The 16,921-nt window shown below is 43.4% G+C and overlaps 1 protein-coding gene across 1 annotated transcript in view; it reads right to left on the minus strand.

Annotated features, from left to right (window-relative positions):
- Nucleotides 1–236: 236 nt before the first annotated feature.
- Nucleotides 237–16,921, minus strand: part of LOC138786624 (uncharacterized) — a 78,311-nt gene continuing 61,626 nt past the window's right edge. The window contains exons 16-19 of the mRNA XM_069963605.1: nucleotides 3,273–3,408; nucleotides 3,119–3,186; nucleotides 2,719–3,022; nucleotides 237–2,295 (exon numbers count right to left, since the gene is read on the minus strand). Of these exons, the coding sequence (XP_069819706.1) occupies nucleotides 1,031–2,295; nucleotides 2,719–3,022; nucleotides 3,119–3,186; nucleotides 3,273–3,408 (1,773 nt within the window). The 3' untranslated portion in view covers nucleotides 237–1,030. The remainder of the gene's footprint in view (nucleotides 2,296–2,718; nucleotides 3,023–3,118; nucleotides 3,187–3,272; nucleotides 3,409–16,921) is intronic.

A 16,921-nucleotide genomic window follows, 5' to 3' on the forward strand; every position in this document is an offset into this window, starting at 1 on the left:
GATCAGGGGCGGGTAATTTACATTATAAATTGCTGCAGGTGTCCTGCCTAGTTTAGTCCCCAGATAAGTGATATGATCCCTTGCCACAGTGACCTGGTAATGACCCATAGGTGTCGAGATATGTGGGTCCAGAAAGAGCAACTCACATTTACCCACATTTATCCGGAGACCCGAAAATGTCCCATAATCAGAGTTGATCGCCGCCAGGGCACGGAACCCGCCTTCCGGGGGGGGGGGGAGAGCTCTCCGGTGAGAGCCGGCGATCAGTCCGTCCGGTGGGGGAAGCCGGGAGTCAGCTGTGGCAGAGGCCGCCGGCTCTGGGAGGACAGGAGCCGCTGAGGAAGATGGCCGCGGCTGTGGCACTCAGGCGTCGGCACCCCACGCGGTGCCCGGGAACACCGACAGAGCTCCAGGAGACGGGTCCGCAGAAGGTGAGAGTGGTCTGGGGTCCCCCTCGTCGTCCTCCTTACATTTGGGGGTGTTAGGGTAAATTTCAGCTGGTCTGAGTCCTTTAGAGAAGCTGTGCAGCTCAGGAGCTCCCTCACCCTGCGACTGCTCCCATCAGCGGCTCGCCACGCCCTCCTATGATAAAAATTTTAAACGGGGGAATGTTAGAAAAATGCTTTAAAATATATTATAAAGGGTTAACTTGATTTCTTCTAATATGGATTATTGATATACTCATTGATATTTGCTGCTTAAAATAAGTAATTGTGCCTGGAGGAAGTCACAGTTAAGGAATGTGTGAGAAAGGAAGAGGTCATGTCAGGGAAGGGGTCCGAAGTAAGATTTAGGAGTCTGCTCAATGACACCTATACAAACAGATTTCTTATCACTATTACCAGATATTGTAAAAATAGCTCTTTATTGTCTTAACTCTAAAAACTATGTACAATGTATCTTCCTCAGACGGCCCTTAGACCTTCTGTGGGTGTCGTCTCCTTGCCGGCAAGAAAAGCAATCTTAACTTAACTCCGGTGTTTGTGGTCCTGATTGGTAAGAAAGAATTTACCTTACACGGCATCCTACCTCATGACGCCATGACGTCCACAGTTGTTTTTATCCCTCTGTGAATTTTTTGATGTTTAAGTTGATTTGACTTGCTAGTAAAACATTTCCCACATTCTGAACATGAAAATGACTTCTCCCCTGTGTGAATTTTTTGATGTTCAAGAAGCTTTGCTTTCCAAGCAAAAAATTTCCCACATTCTGAGCATGAAAAAGGCTTCTGCCCTGTATGAATTTTTTTATGTTCAAGAACATTTGATTTCCAAGTAAAACGTTTCCCACATTCTGAACATGAAAATGGCTTCTCTCCTGTGTGAATTCTTTGATGAATAATGAGATCTGATTTCCGAGTAAAACGTTTCTTACATTCTGAACATGAAAATGGCTTCTCCCCTGTGTGAATTCTTTGATGTTTAACCAGATCTGATTTCTGAATAAAACATTTCCCACATTCTGAACATGAAAATGGCTTCTCCCCAGTGTGAATTCTTTGATGTTTCACAAGATCTGATTTCTGAATAAAACAGTTCCCACATTCTGAACATGAAAATGGCTTCTCCCCAGTGTGAATTCTTTGATGTTTCACAAGATCTGATTTCTGAATAAAACAGTTCCCACATTCTGAACATGAAAATGGCTTCTCCCCTGTGTGAATTTGTTGATGTTTAACAAGATTTGATTTCTGAATAAAACATTTCCCACATTCTGAACATGAAAATGGCTTCTCCCCTAAGTGTATTTTTTGATGTTTAAGAACACTTGATTTCCGAGTAAAACATTTCCCACATTCTGAACATGAAAATGGCTTCTCCCCTGTGTGGGTTCTTTGATGTTCAAGCAGCTTTCCTTTCCCAAAAAAACATTTCCCACATTCTGAACATGAAAACAGCTTCTCCCCTGTGTGAATTTGTTGATGTTTAACAAGATTTGATTTCTGAATAAAACATTTCCCACATTCTGAACATGAAAATGGCTTCTCTCCTATGTGAATTTTTTGATGTTTAAGAACATTTGATTTCCGAGTAAAACATTTCCCACATTCTGAACATGAAAATGGCTTCTCCCCTGTGTGGGTTCTTTGATGTTCAAGCAGCTTTCCTTTCCCAAAAAAACATTTCCCACATTCTGAACATGGAAACAGCTTCTCCCCTCTGTGAATTTGTTGATGTTTAAGAAGACTTGAGGCTGAGGGTGTATCTGGGATAGTGGACGGCTCCTCATATGTATCTTGTGTGATATGATCCTCTGAGGAGATCTGATGTCCCCCTGAGCTCCTGGTAGAATCATCTGCAAAGGAGAAAACACCATTTCATTTCTTATTTCCTAGTAATAGAAGCTTAAACATATTGCAGACATGGAAAGTTACTCTTTTTTATGTAACATAATAAGAATTATAGAATGGCAGAAGCGGAGACGGGCGAGCTCTCCCACTGACACACTGAGGCAGGTGGGATTCTGCGAATTCCGGGGAACAGGGCGGCACAGCGCACACATTATATGACTGTATTCCATATATTATACACACATCATGTGTTATTACCTGCAGCCGCGTCACATTCTCATCTATATTATATTAGAACTTAGGCGGAATGATTATATAGCTGGAAAACTGACAGGACACAGAGCTTATAATATTCCACACAGAATAGTTACAGCCGGTGACTGAGGAGAATGTGTGACTGTTCTCTGCATTTAGTGGTCACTACTCACCTGGGCGGTTACCTGTAGTGATATCCTCCTTATACTGCTCATCACTGCCCACATCTGTCTCTTCTTCTTCAGCCTCTTCCTTTACCCTATTGTCTTTAGCATTAAAACAGTTCAGTTTCTTCCCTCTAGTAACTTCCTCCTTATACTGCTCATCACCGCTCACATACATCTCAGCTTCTACTTTTACCACCTTGACTGTGGCATTAATATAGTTCAGATCCTTCCCTGTAGTGATGTCCTCCTTATACTGCTCATCACTGCTGTCATCTGTCTCTGGAGCATAAATATTTTTCCCATCTTCTCCCTGATTCATTAGATGTGAGAGAAATATTGTAAAAGTCATCAGACAGTAGGAGAAGTCAGGTGGGATGTACAGATCATAGGGAACATCTCCATCTACCTGATCCTGATCCTGTGGGAGAAGAGGACGGGGACATCTCTCTGGTGCTGTTCTCTTACTGGATCTGACTGGAGGGAACACATACAGAGACTGAATTCATTCTTTCCATCCAGATAATACAGAGAGGAGGTGTGTATATAGTCCTGTCTATTACCTGCTGATGGGAGGGGCTGCTGATCCTCCAGCATCACATCCTTGTACTGATCCTTGTGTCCTTCTACATACTCCCACTCCTCCATGGAGAAATAGACCGCCACGTCCTGACACCTTATAGGAACCTGACACACACAATGATCACACAGTCATCCCCCCCACCCCTCCAGTGGTGTTACTGTATAATGTCCCAGCATTCCCAGCAGCCACAGTCTCACCTCTCCACTCAGCAGCTCCACCATCTTGTTGGTGACTTCTAGGATCTTCTCTTCCTCCATTTCCTCATGTATCAGGGGCCCCGGGATTGGGCTCAGGGTTCTTCCCCATCCTTCACACCCAGGGGCCCCACAGCGCCCACTAGAGGACTTCTTCACTACTGTGTAATCCTGTGTATGGAGAGACACATTACTATCACTCCATTCATTCCCAGAATCCCTCACCTCTCCAGTCCTATCCATCTGTTATTCCATAGATAAGAATGATGTCATGATGACATCACTCCCAGAATCCCTCACCTCTCCAGTCCTATCCATCTGTTATTCCATAGATAAGAATGATGTCATGATGACATCACTCCCAGAATCCCTCACCTCTCCAGTCCTATCCATCTGTTATTCCATAGATAAGAATGATGTCATGATGACATCACTCCCAGAATCCCTCAACTCTCCAGTCCTATCCATCTGTTATTCCATAGATAAGAATGATGTCATGATGACATCACTCCCAGAATCCCTCAACTCTCCAGTCCTATCCATCTGTTATTCCATAGATAAGAATGATGTCATGATGACATCACTCCCAGAATCCCTCACCTCTCCAGTCCTATCCATCTGTTATTCCATAGATAAGAATGATGTCATGATGACATCACTCCCAGAATCCCTCACCTCCCCAGTAAGCAGGAAGAGTATGTGTAGGGTGAGGGTTATTATCCTCTCCGCTATCTTGCTCCTGTCTCTCTTCATCCTTGATGAGTCAATTTGGAAAATGATCTCATGTAGAAGATATCAGCGGCTGATGTTACTGTAGGAACCTGAAGGGAACAGAGATGGGGAATGTAAAAACCACATAAAATCGTATAATAATAAAAAAAAACACATACTGGAGATAAAAAGAGAAAAATATTCACATTCCTGGACGTCCTACGGCAGCACAACAGTGGGTTAATTTTATATCCCACGGAATGAGGCAGAAGAGACTTTCATTAGCTATATATATAGTACTTAGGCCTACAACTTGCTGGTTGTAGTCACAGTTCCATTGGAAGAGATCGGCTATGTGGGTAAGTGCATCCACCTTTGTAAAGCCCTACAGCCTAAATAAGTCTGATACTCCAGCCTTTGGCAGACAAGTGCTTCACTGTGCTGCTATTAATGGGGTTATCCAGTGCTACAAAAACATGGCCACTTTCTTCCAGAGACAGCATGACTCTTGTCTCCAGCTCAGATGTGGTTTGCAATTAAGCTCCATTCACTTCAATGGAAATGAGTTACAAAACCCCACCCAAACTGAAGACAAGAGCAAGGCTGTCTCTGAAAGAAAGTGGCCATTTTTGTATAGCGCTGGATAACCCCTTTAAAGGGGTTAACCAGCTCTACAAAAACATGACCACTTTCTTCCAGACAGTCAGTATCCTCCTCCACTCCAAGGCGGGTAAAACAGGCGCAGGTCCAAGGGGTAATAGTGATATAAAATATCTTAAAAATTTATTACAAGAATAATGCCAGCGACACAACGCGTTTCGAGACCGGTCCGGTCTCTTTATCAAGTGTCTAATACCATAATAATACAAAGGCACATATATATATATAGAGAAAAAAATATATAAGGGTGGAACCACCACTACTTACATCATCAAGGGTTAACCCTTACCATAAAAATAAAAATAAAAATAAAAAAATAATTTGCTATACCATAAAAAAACTCTCATGTATATAAATCTACTTTAAAAATACACATATTTGTATCATTATAATATCGGACATAATCGACGATAACTATACATAAGTCCATATCAACCATATAACTAGTGGACTAAACTAGGCAAACAGTTGAAGTCAGTGTGAACAAATACTAAAACACATAATCCCATAAAACTGCTGCAGTGTTTGAACAGATGCTAATACACATAATCCCATAAAACTGCTGCTGTATGTGAACAGATACTAAAACAGTCGAATGCAGCTGCATCCGATTACTGTATGCAGCACTTCCCTGGTGTCTAGTGTGGTGGATCGCTTCCTGGAGGAGCGATCCACACATCCTGCTCCCGCGGGTGTCTGCGCCAAATTGGCGCTGATCCCGGCTCTGCACTCGGATGCTTTCGGCTGCAGCAGCTATGCAGCATAGATCTCAATGAGAGATCAGTGTACTTATACTAGAAGTCCCCCAGGGGGAATAACCCTAACCCCAGGGGGGAATAACCCTAACCCCAGGGGGGAATAACCCTAACCCCAGGGGGGAATAACCCTAACCCCAGGGGGGAATAACCCTAACCCCAGGGGGGAATAACCCTAACCTCAGGGGGTCTTCTAGTATAAGTGTAAAAAAAAAAAAAAAGTGTTATTAGTAAAAAGCCCCCTCCCCTAATAAAAGTCTGAATCACCCCCCTTTTTCCATGTTTTAACCCCTTAGGGACCAAGCCTATTTGGCCCTTAATGACCAGGCTCCTTTTTCAAAATCTGACCTGTCTCACTTTATGCGCTTATAGCTCAGTGATGCTTTAACGTATGCTAGCGATTCTGAGATTGTTTTTTCGTCACATATGGTACTTTATGTTAGTGGCAAAATTTACTCACTGTCTTGTGTGTTTTTTTGTGAAAAACATCAAAATATCATGAAAAAACCTTGAAATTCTTTGCTTCTAAAAAAAGAAACTCACATGACGACAATTAGTTAGTAAGTCACATTACCAATATGTCCTCTTTATTCTGGCTTCATTTCGTAAACATATTTCACTTTTTTAGGGTGTTACGGGGCTTAGAAATGTATCAGCAAATTATGAAATTTTCATAAAATTTCCAAAACTGATTTCTTTAGGGACCAGTTCTTTTTTTAAGTTGATTTAGGAGGCTTGTATACTGGAAACCCCCATAAGTGACCCCATTTTGGAAACTACACACCTTAAAGAATTAATCTAGGGGTATAATGAGCATTTTAACCCTACATGGGCTGGAGGAAAGTATTCACCATTAGGCCGTAAAAAAATGAAAAATAGAAATGTTCCAATAATATATTTGTTAAGATTAAAGTATCTCATTTTCATAATAAACATGAGAGAAAACACACCCCAAATTTTGTAACGCAGGTTCTCCTGAGTACAATGGTACCCCATATGTGGGCATAAACCACTGTATGGGGACACAGCGAGGCTCAGAAGGGAAGGGGCGCCTATTAGCATTTCCAGTTCAGATTTTGCTGAAGAAGTTTCTGAGCGCCAGGTGCGTTTGCAGAGCCCCTGTAGAGTCAGCAGAATAGAACCCTCCCAAAAGTCACCCCATTTTGGAAAGTACACCCCTCAAAGAATACATCTTGGTGTGTGGTGACCATTTTGACCCCACAGGTATTAGAGGAAAGTATTCAAAAGAAGACAGTAAAAATGAAAAATAGAATTTTTCCAATACAATGTTTGTTTACTTTGAAATTTCTCAATTTCACGAGGAACAGGGGAGAAAACTCACCCTAATATATGTAACGCAGGTTCTCCTGAGTAGAACGGTACCCCATATGTGGGCATAAACCACTGTATGGGCACACAGCCGGGCTCAGAAGGAAGGGAGCGCCAATTAGCATTTTCAGTGCCCCTGTAGTGCCAGCAGAATAGAACCCCCCCAAAAGTCACCCCATTTAGGAAAGTACACCCCTCAAAGAATACATCTTGGGGTGTGGTGACCATTTTGACCCCACAGGTATTGGAGGAAAGTATTCAAAACCAGACCGTAAAAATGAAAAAAATTGAATTTTTCCAATAACATGTTTGTTTAGTTTGAAATTTTTCAATTTCACTAGGAACAGGGGAGAAAAAGCACCCCAACATTTGTAACGGAGATTCTCCTGAGTACAATGGTACCCCATATGTGGGCATAAACCACTGTATGGGCACACAGCCGGGCTCAGAAGAGAAGGAGCGTCATTTTAGCTATAGGCAATATGTGGGTGTTTACTGGCTATCTGGGGTGGTAACGGACAATTTCGGAGGGTTTGCTGGCTATCTGAGGTTACGACCCCTGTCTGGGGTGGCTACGGGCTGTCTGGGGTGGCTACGGGCTGTCTGGGGTGGCGACGGGCAGTCTGGGGTGGCGACGGGCAGTCTGGGGTGGCGACGGGCAGTCTGGGGTGGGGACGGGCAATCCGGGGTGGTTATGGGAAATCCGGGGTGGTTTCGGGTAATCCGGGGCACTTGACTTTGGTGACAGGGGTAAAAAAGCGCCGACAGCATTTGGAACAAGCGATCAGCGGTATATAGTATATACCGCTGATCACTTGTACTGGGACCACACCGGGTGGTCCCCGACCATTGCCCCATGCTCTCTGCCACCTCCGGTGGTGGAGAGAATGGAGCTTTGATCATTTTTAGGAATCCATCACTGTGAACAGAGTCTGTTCACAGTGATGGCGGCGGCCATCTAGGATAAGATGGCCGCCCAGGGAGGGGAGGGTCAGTGACCAGGTCACAAGGGTTAATTCTGGGGACAGGGGGGGACATGTTCTCACCTCCTCTCACTGTGGATTCACGGTGAGAAGAGATGAAAGCGTTCAGCTGCGCTGGCAATGTCCGTTACCGGTGGCCGCCGTTATACTGGTAATAACGGCGATCATCGGTGCGGGGACTGGCCAGGACTGACCCCACACTCTGCCTCAACCCCTCAGCTACCTCTGATAGCTGAGAGGAGGGGGCTGCGGGAATTACCGGCGCTGCTGCACTATTCTGCGCCATCGCCATAAAGAGCTGATGGGAGCAGTATAGAGCCCATTAGTGATCGCCGTAAAAATCCGTATCAGCGGTCACTAATAACATAATACATGTATTCTCTGGGTCACTACGGTTATGGCGATACCACATTTGTGTAGATTTTTTTTAACTATTATCACTTTGGCTCAATAGAAACTATCTTCCTAGCAAAAACCCACAAAAACTGTCGCCGTATTGCAAGATCCATAGTGTTCTTATCTTTTGCGCGACAGAGCTGGTTTGGGGCTTATATTTTTCTATTGATACCAAGTTTTATATGTATATGACTTTTTGATCTCTTTTATGACGTATTTTCTAAAGTGGATTGATAAAATACAGCTATTCTGGTACTTTTTTTTTTACAGCGTGTGTCGTGCGGTATAATTATTGATTTAGTTTTATAGATTGGGTCGTTACGGACGTAGTGATACCAAATAAGTATAGTACTTGCGTTTTTGATCACTTTTATGTAATGTTTTATTGTGTATGGGGAATGTAATGCATTTTTATTATGGGGGAGGGGGGGCTCGTGTTTGGTGCACTTTTATTTTACTTTTACACTAGTGTAACACTTAGATCACTGATACAATACACTGTACTGCTTCTGCAGTACAGTGTATTGTGTCATGTGACCAGTAGTGGATAATAATAAGGGTGTTACGGGCGGCAGCCCGGGGCCCTGAGCTCCTGGGGGCATATGACCGCCCAAAAAGACTTATACTTTCAGTGGTGTACTGTCTCCTGGCTACACTTCCACCATGATTTTCAAAAAAATCACAGTTTTTTGCAATTTTGCAGAAATCAGGACATCATGACATTATCTATACTGTACTATGAACGCCAGGCTAGTGCCGCCATAGTTACAGTGGGGTGGGGGGTGGGGGGCCAGGCCTGGTGAACAGCCCGGGGCCTATGGTAAAGTTAATCCGCCCCTGCATGTGACCCTCCTGCTGACAGGCAGTAGCACAGCCACCCCTGTCAGCAGGATGGCATCTGCATGGTGAGCCCGGGGGCCTTCATTAGGACCCCAGGATCACCATGGCAACATCGGGGGACCGGACTTCGCCGCGGGACGTCACGATCGCGTAAGTATACCCGCGGCACTGTCCGGGACCTGTTAGATGCCGCTGTCATCTAACAGTATAACACAGAAACAAAGGGGGAAGACTTAGGGCTCTGTCTTATAGTAGGATTCTCCTTTGTTGACCAATCACCGCTAAGCTTTCATTTTACCAGAGCAGTGAGCTGTGATTGGTTGCTATGGGCAACAAAGGAGAATCCTACAATATGCGAAAGGCTGAAACATGACAGAAATACAAAAAACAACAATACCCCATACAGCGACCGCAACGGCGGAGAACAATACAACAAAGATTCATAATTCACACCCAAAACTACGGAATCCTGAAGGGGTTAATCCTCCTGCTGTCCCCCAGCTCCTCCACACATCCCTCCACCCGCAGAGCTGTACAGGAGCCGTGTGCTTCCAGGACCTGCCATGATGTCACAGTCATGTGATCAGTCACATGGAGGAGGAGGAGTCACATGATCAGGGGCTGCTGCTCAGTGTATGCAGGACTCTGCTGTGCTGGATCAGCTGAAGTGATGTGTATGCAGCAGAGCTGTGTGTGTGTGTGATGTGTGTGGAGCAGAGCTGTGTATGTGTTATATATGCCTGCAGCAGAGCCCTGTGTGTAATGTACATGTAGCTGAGCTGTATGTGTGTAATGTACATGTAGCTGGGCTGTATATGTGTGTAATGTACATGTAGCTGAGCTGTATATGTGTAATGTACATGTAGCTGAGCTGTATATATGTAATGTACATGTAGCTGAGCTGTATATGTGTAATGTACATGTAGCTGAGCTGTATGTGTGTAATGTACATGTAGCTGAGCTGTATGTGGGTAATGTACATGTAGCTGAGCTGTATATGTGTGTAATGTACATGTAGCTGAGCTGTATATGTGTGTAATGTACATGTAGCTGAGCTGTATGTGTGTAATGTACATGTAGCTCAGCTGTATATGTGTGTAATGTACATGTAGCTGAGCTGTATATGTGTAATGTACATGTAGCTGAGCTGTATATGTGTAATGTACATGTAGCTGAGCTGTATATGTGTGTAATGTACATGAAGCTGAGCTGTATATGTGTAATGTACATGTAGCTGAGCTGTATATGTGTAATGTACATGTAGCTGAGCTGTATATGTGTAATGTACATGTAGCTGAGCTGTATGTGTGTAATGTACATGTAGCTGAGCTGTATGTGTGTAATGTACATGTAGCTGAGCTGTATGTGTGTAATGTACATGTAGCTGAGCTGTATGTGTGTAATGTACATGTAGCTGAGCTGTATATATGTGCAGTGTACATGTAGCTGAGCTGTATATGTGTAATGTACATGTAGCTGAGCTGTATATGTGTGTAATGTACATGTAGCTGAGCTGTATATGTGTAATGTACATGTAGCTGAGCTGTATATGTGTAATGTACATGTAGCTGAGCTGTATATGTGTAATGTACATGTAGCTGAGCTGTATATGTGTAATGTACATGTAGCTGAGCTGTATATGTGTAATGTACATGTAGCTGAGCTGTATATGTGTAATGTACATGTAGTTGAGCTGTATATGTGTGTAATGTACATGTAGCTGAGCTGTATATATGTGTAATGTACATGTAGCTGAGCTGTATATGTGTAATGTACATGTAGCTGAGCTGTATATGTGTGTAATGTACATGAAGCTGAGCTGTATATGTGTAATGTACATGTAGCTGAGCTGTATATGTGTAATGTACATGTAGCTGAGCTGTATGTGTGTAATGTACATGTAGCTGAGCTGTATATGTGTAATGTACATGTAGCTGAGCTGTATATGTGTAATGTACATGTAGCTGAGCTGTATGTGTGTAATGTACATGTAGCTGAGCTGTATATGTGTAATGTACATGTAGCTGAGCTGTATGTGTGTAATGTACATGTAGCTGAGCTGTATGTGTGTAATGTACATGTAGCTGAGCTGTATGTGTGTAATGTACATGTAGCTGAGCTGTATATGTGTGTAATGTACATGTAGCTGAGCTGTATATGTCTAATGTACATGTAGCTGAGCTGTATATGTGTAATGTACATGTAGCTGAGCTGTATGTGTGTAATTTACATGTAGCTGAGCTGTATATGTGTAATGTACATGTAGCTGAGCTGTATGTGTGTAATGTACATGCAGCAGAGCCCTGTGTGTAGTGTACATGTAGCTGAGCTGTATGTGTGTAATGTACATGTAGCTGAGCTGTATGTGTGTAATGTACATGTAGCTGAGCTGTATATGTGTAATGTACATGTAGCTGAGCTGTATGTGTGTGTGTAATGTACATGTAGCTGAGCTGTATGTGTAATGTACATGTAGCTAAGCTGTATATGTGTGTAATGTACATGTAGCTGAGCTGTATATGTGTGTAATGTACATGCAGCTGAGCTGTATATGTGTAATGTACATGTAGCTGAGCTGTATATGTGTGTAATGTACATGCAGCTGAGCTGTATATGTGTAATGTACATGTAGCTGAGCTGTATGTGTGTAATGTACATGTAGCTGAGCTGTATATGTGTAATGTACATGTAGCTGAGCTGTATATGTGTAATGTACATGTAGCTGAGCTGTATGTGTGTAATGTACATGTAGCTGAGCTGTATGTGTGTAATGTACATGTAGCTGAGCTGTATATATGTGTAATGTACATGTAGCTGAGCTGTATATGTGTGTAATGTACATGTAGCTGAGCTGTATGTGTGTAATGTACATGTAGCTGAGCTGTATGTGTGTGATGTACATGTAGCTGAGCTGTATATGTGTAATGTACATGTAGCTGAGCTGTATATGTGTGTAATGTACATGTAGCTGAGCTGTATATGTGTAATGTACATGTAGCTGAGCTGTATATGTGTAATGTACATGTAGTTGAGCTGTATGTGTGTAATTTACATGTAGCTGAGCTGTATATGTGTAATGTACATGTAGCTGAGCTGTATGTGTGTAATGTACATGCAGCAGAGCCCTGTGTGTAGTATACATGTAGCTGAGCTGTATGTGTGTAATGTACATGTAGCTGAGCTGTATATGTGTGTAATGTACATGTAGCTGAGCTGTATATGTGTGTAATGTACATGCAGCTGAGCTGTATATGTGTAATGTACAGGTAGCTGAGCTGTATATGTGTGTAATGTACATGCAGCTGAGCTGTATATGTGTAATGTACATGTAGCTGAGTTGTATGTGTGTAATGTACATGTAGCTGAGCTGTATATGTGTAATGTACATGTAGCTGAGCTGTATATGTGTAATGTACATGTAGCTGAGCTGTATATGTGTAATGTACATGTAGCTGAGCTGTATGTGTGTAATGTACATGTAGCTGAGCTGTATATGTGTAATGTACATGTAGCTGAGCTGTGTATGTGTAATGTACATGTAGCTGAGCTGTGTATGTGTAATGTACATGTAGCTGAGCTGTATATGTGTAATGTACATGTAGCTGAGCTGTATGTGTGTAATATACATGTAGCTGAGCTGTATATATGTGTAATGTACATGTAGCTGAGCTGTATGTGTGTAATGTACATGTAGCTGAGCTGTATGTGTTGTGTATGTGTGTATATATACTTTATATATTATAATCGGAGGTCTCCTAGTAATGTTTAATACATATCACCAGCTCAGTATTAGTAAAGTTACACTAGAATGTCTTATCCTCAACAATTCCCCGTTATGTAATGTGTGAGAGGCTGCGGGGGTCTCCCGGCTCCAGAAATGGTGGAGATCGGGGTCACTCTGTGTCGCCTTCGGATGTTATTTGTCCTTGAGAAAGTGATGTGATATCTTGATACGTGTTGGGATATGAATAGAACCTAGTGAAGAATATACTGAACCAGTTACTGATTCGGATGTCCCATTGTTTCTCTCCAGATGCTGAAAGATGTTACAGGGAGCAGAGACTGATATGGACGTCCGCTGGGATCAGAACGAGAACCTGGAGGTGGGGGGGGGGGAGCGTTCCAGAACTCCCCTCCTGAGTGTAACCTCCGCGCTTCCTTCTATAATGATACTTATTTACGGTCTCATCTGATGTCATCTTCGCTCTCCATTGTTTGGTATTTCGGAGCTCGGGGAAGTGGGAGATCACCCCGGGAGGATGGCAGCGAGCCAGGCAGAGGTCTCTTTGGACGTGTTACATTGAGGAGTGACGAAATTCTCACCACTCACCAAGTGTAATTCACCATTTCTAAAGACTAGTTCACACAGAAGACGTTACCGCTCCCAAAGTCTTTATTTTTTTTAGTATTTCCACATTTTTCTTTTTCCCCATCGACTAATACAGAGGGGATAATACACCATTTCTATATACATATTGGTGTTTTTTGGAGTGTTTTTCTCCAATTCTTCAACAGAAATTCTGGCACAAGATAAAGAATCACATGACTTACACAAAAAACCTGTAGGGGATAAAACGCAAGATGAAATAAATATTTAGAGTAATTTATACATAAAGGGGTATTCCACTGATACATAACTTTTCATATGTTGCTGCCCATGGTGAGACTAACAATTCCTTCCATACTTATTATTATTGTTATTAGATAATTATTGTAAATAGATAACACTTGTTATTATCTATTCAGTCTCCTTCCCCCAGTTCTCAGCTGCTGCTTTCTACTGAAGACACAAAAATCTGAGTGGGAGCTTTTCTCTCTGTCTCCCTCCCCTCCCCCCTCCCTTCTGAGACGGCTGATGTAAACAAGTTCCTGGCAGGCTTTGGCTATTAGTACATTATTCCAGATCAGGTGGATTGACTGCTCATTGGATGTGTCTTTCATTGAAAAGTCCATTTAATTTAAAGTGTCACTGTCGTGAACTTTTTTTTGCAGAACTCAATAGTCCAGGTGATTTTAAGAAACTTTGTAATTAGATTTTTTTAGCCAAAAAAAATGCATTTTTATCATGAAAAAGCAGTTTGAAGCTCTCCCCCCTGTCTTTATTGTTCTCCTATGGAGAGAGCTAAAGAAAAGACCAAAACAGGACAACAAAGAGTTAATCTACAAATACCTCACCCAGTAGCGAAATTAGGGGGGGGGGGGGGGGCCGCCCCCGGGCCCACCAAGGCTGGGGGGCCCACTGACAGAAGCCTTCAGATCACAGGGCCTGAGTGATCTTTAGCTGTGCGTATGCCTTTAAGACGCACGCACAGCTAAAGGGAATGTCCCGCTGGAGCAGAGATCGCTTCCTGTGCAGGCAGCCTCTGCAAGTTAGGCTGGCTGCCTGCACCGGAAGCTGGAAAAGGACGGCTCAGCTTGAGAAGAGCTGGGGAACGGGTGAGGTGAGTAGGTGTGTGTCTGAGTTAGTGAGTGAGTGGGGGGAATCTTGCACTGTACAGAGCGGGTCTTATCCACAGCGCCTGGGGAGTTGGCACCAGTAAGTTTTGCCGAAAACAAATGTCCCGGGTTGGTCCGACAGGCTCCGCCCCCGTGAAAAGAAGCCCCGCCCCCGGTGCTACCCGCGGATCGGATAGTAACCAGAATAGAGTGCCAGAATAAACAGGGGAGAATAATCAGAGTAACCAGATAGTGCCTTAATAAACAGAGCCTGAGGAGGAGAGAGGAGCTGTACAGCAGCAGGTGAGATCTGATAGTGCTGCCATTTTGAGGTGACACAGCTTCCTGTATGATGGAGGTTACCCAGCTTCCCACCATCTTGTATGATAGAGGTTAGGGTATGTTTGTATGACGTTTTTGTCCACACGTCGGGCTGCACGTTGGGAATCAGTGAGGAAAGGATGCTGCCGTGCAGCCCGACGGCCACATTGACTTAAATGAGCAGGACGGAGTCATTATGTAACAACGTTCTGCTCATTTACCGGACGTACACAGCTTTTAAACAGGACTGAAAAGCGTAGTCGATTACGCTTTTGAGTCCTGCACAAAAGCCGTGTACGTCCGGTAAATGAGCAGAATGTTGTTACATAATGACTCCGTCCTGCTCTTTTAAGTCAATGTGGCTGTCGGGCTGCACGGCAGCATCCTTTTCTCACTGATTCCCGACGTGTGGACAAAAACGTCATATGAACATACCCTTACACAGCTTCCCACCATCTTGTATGATAGAGGTTACACAGCTTCCCACCATCTTGTATGATAGAGGTTACACAGCTTCCCACCATCTTGTATGATAGAGGTTACACAGCTTCCCACCATCTTGTATGATAGAGGTTACACAGCTTCCCACCATCTTGTATGATAGAGGTTACACAGCTTCCCACCATCTTGTATGATAGAGGTTACACAGCTTCCCACCATCTTGTATGATAGATGCTAAGGAAGAGACCATTTCAGCTGCCCTTCACCATAAAACTTCACTTTTATTCGATACAAAACATGCTTCACAGGACAATGAGAACCAACGTTTCACGCCTGTATGTCGCTTTCTCAAGGCGTGATGCAGAACCTGTATACACCTTGATCTACCTCAATACGGTCACTTCTTAGGGAGAATATTGGGCATTATATTGTGGATGTTATTCAGTGACAATATAGCGCTATTATCCAGTCAGTGTATGGTGAGGGTAGTGGTCATGGTGTGACAGTATTATTTGTCCCGTATATGCTGGTATTATTAGTAATATCTTGTTTATATAGTAGAGATTATTCATTGAACATAAAGAGCACAGGCTCCAAACTGTGGCCCTACAGCTGTTTCAAAACTACAATTAACTTGGAAGAGATTTATCTGACATATTTTTGAAGCCAAAGCCAGGAATGGATTTGGGAAGAAGAGAAATCTCATTTTTTCCTTTATGACCTATTCCCTGTTTATAGTCTGTTCCTGTCTTTGGCTTCAAAAATCTGTCAGATAAATCTCTCTGTGTAAATAAACAATTATCTTTGGCTGTCCAGGCATGATGGGAATTGTGGTTCTGCAACAGCTGGAGGGCAGTGAGTTTGACACCCCTGTTAGGGTAAATGCGCACAGAGTAATTCTGTCAGAAAATTATGGGCGGAATCCGCCACTCATCCCTGTGCGCTCCCGCTTCACTCCCCACCTGCTCCATAGGCTCTATTATATGCTCCGGCAAATTCCGCTGTCCGACCAAAGAATTGACATGTGTGGAATTACAGTTTGGCCCCATTCTCGTCAGTGGAAGTGAGCTGCAATACCACACACAAACTGAGGACAGGGGTGGTGCTGTTTCTGGAACAAAGCAGCAATGGTTCTCTAATCTTACATAACACCTTTAAATTTTACATGGCCATATATGTGAAATGTAGAAGCCTTTTACACTGCTCTCAATTCCTATTCTAGTAATGTATTTATTATTTGGAAAGCAGTGTCGTCTGTTGAGGTTCCCTATGGGTAACATAATCGGTTGGGGGCCCACTCAGACTCACTCGCCCCCCCCTAGGCTGAACCCCTAGCTATGCCCCTGACCTCACAGTTATCTCCTCTGACAGTCACCACTGACCTCTCTGACCTCTGCTTACAGCTGTCACCCAGCTCTGTGCCTGTAATCCTCTGTTATCTGCTTTCTGCTGTAACTCCCTCCTTCCTCCTCCCCCCTCCCCTCTCCCTAGAGCAGACAGGGGACGTCTCATGCAACAAGTCACAATTTCCTGATTTTTTTTTTTAGTGAATGGAAAAGCGGA

This window comes from Dendropsophus ebraccatus, chromosome 3 (assembly GCF_027789765.1).
Source record: "Dendropsophus ebraccatus isolate aDenEbr1 chromosome 3, aDenEbr1.pat, whole genome shotgun sequence".
In the NCBI taxonomy this organism is placed as follows: domain Eukaryota; kingdom Metazoa; phylum Chordata; class Amphibia; order Anura; family Hylidae; genus Dendropsophus; species Dendropsophus ebraccatus.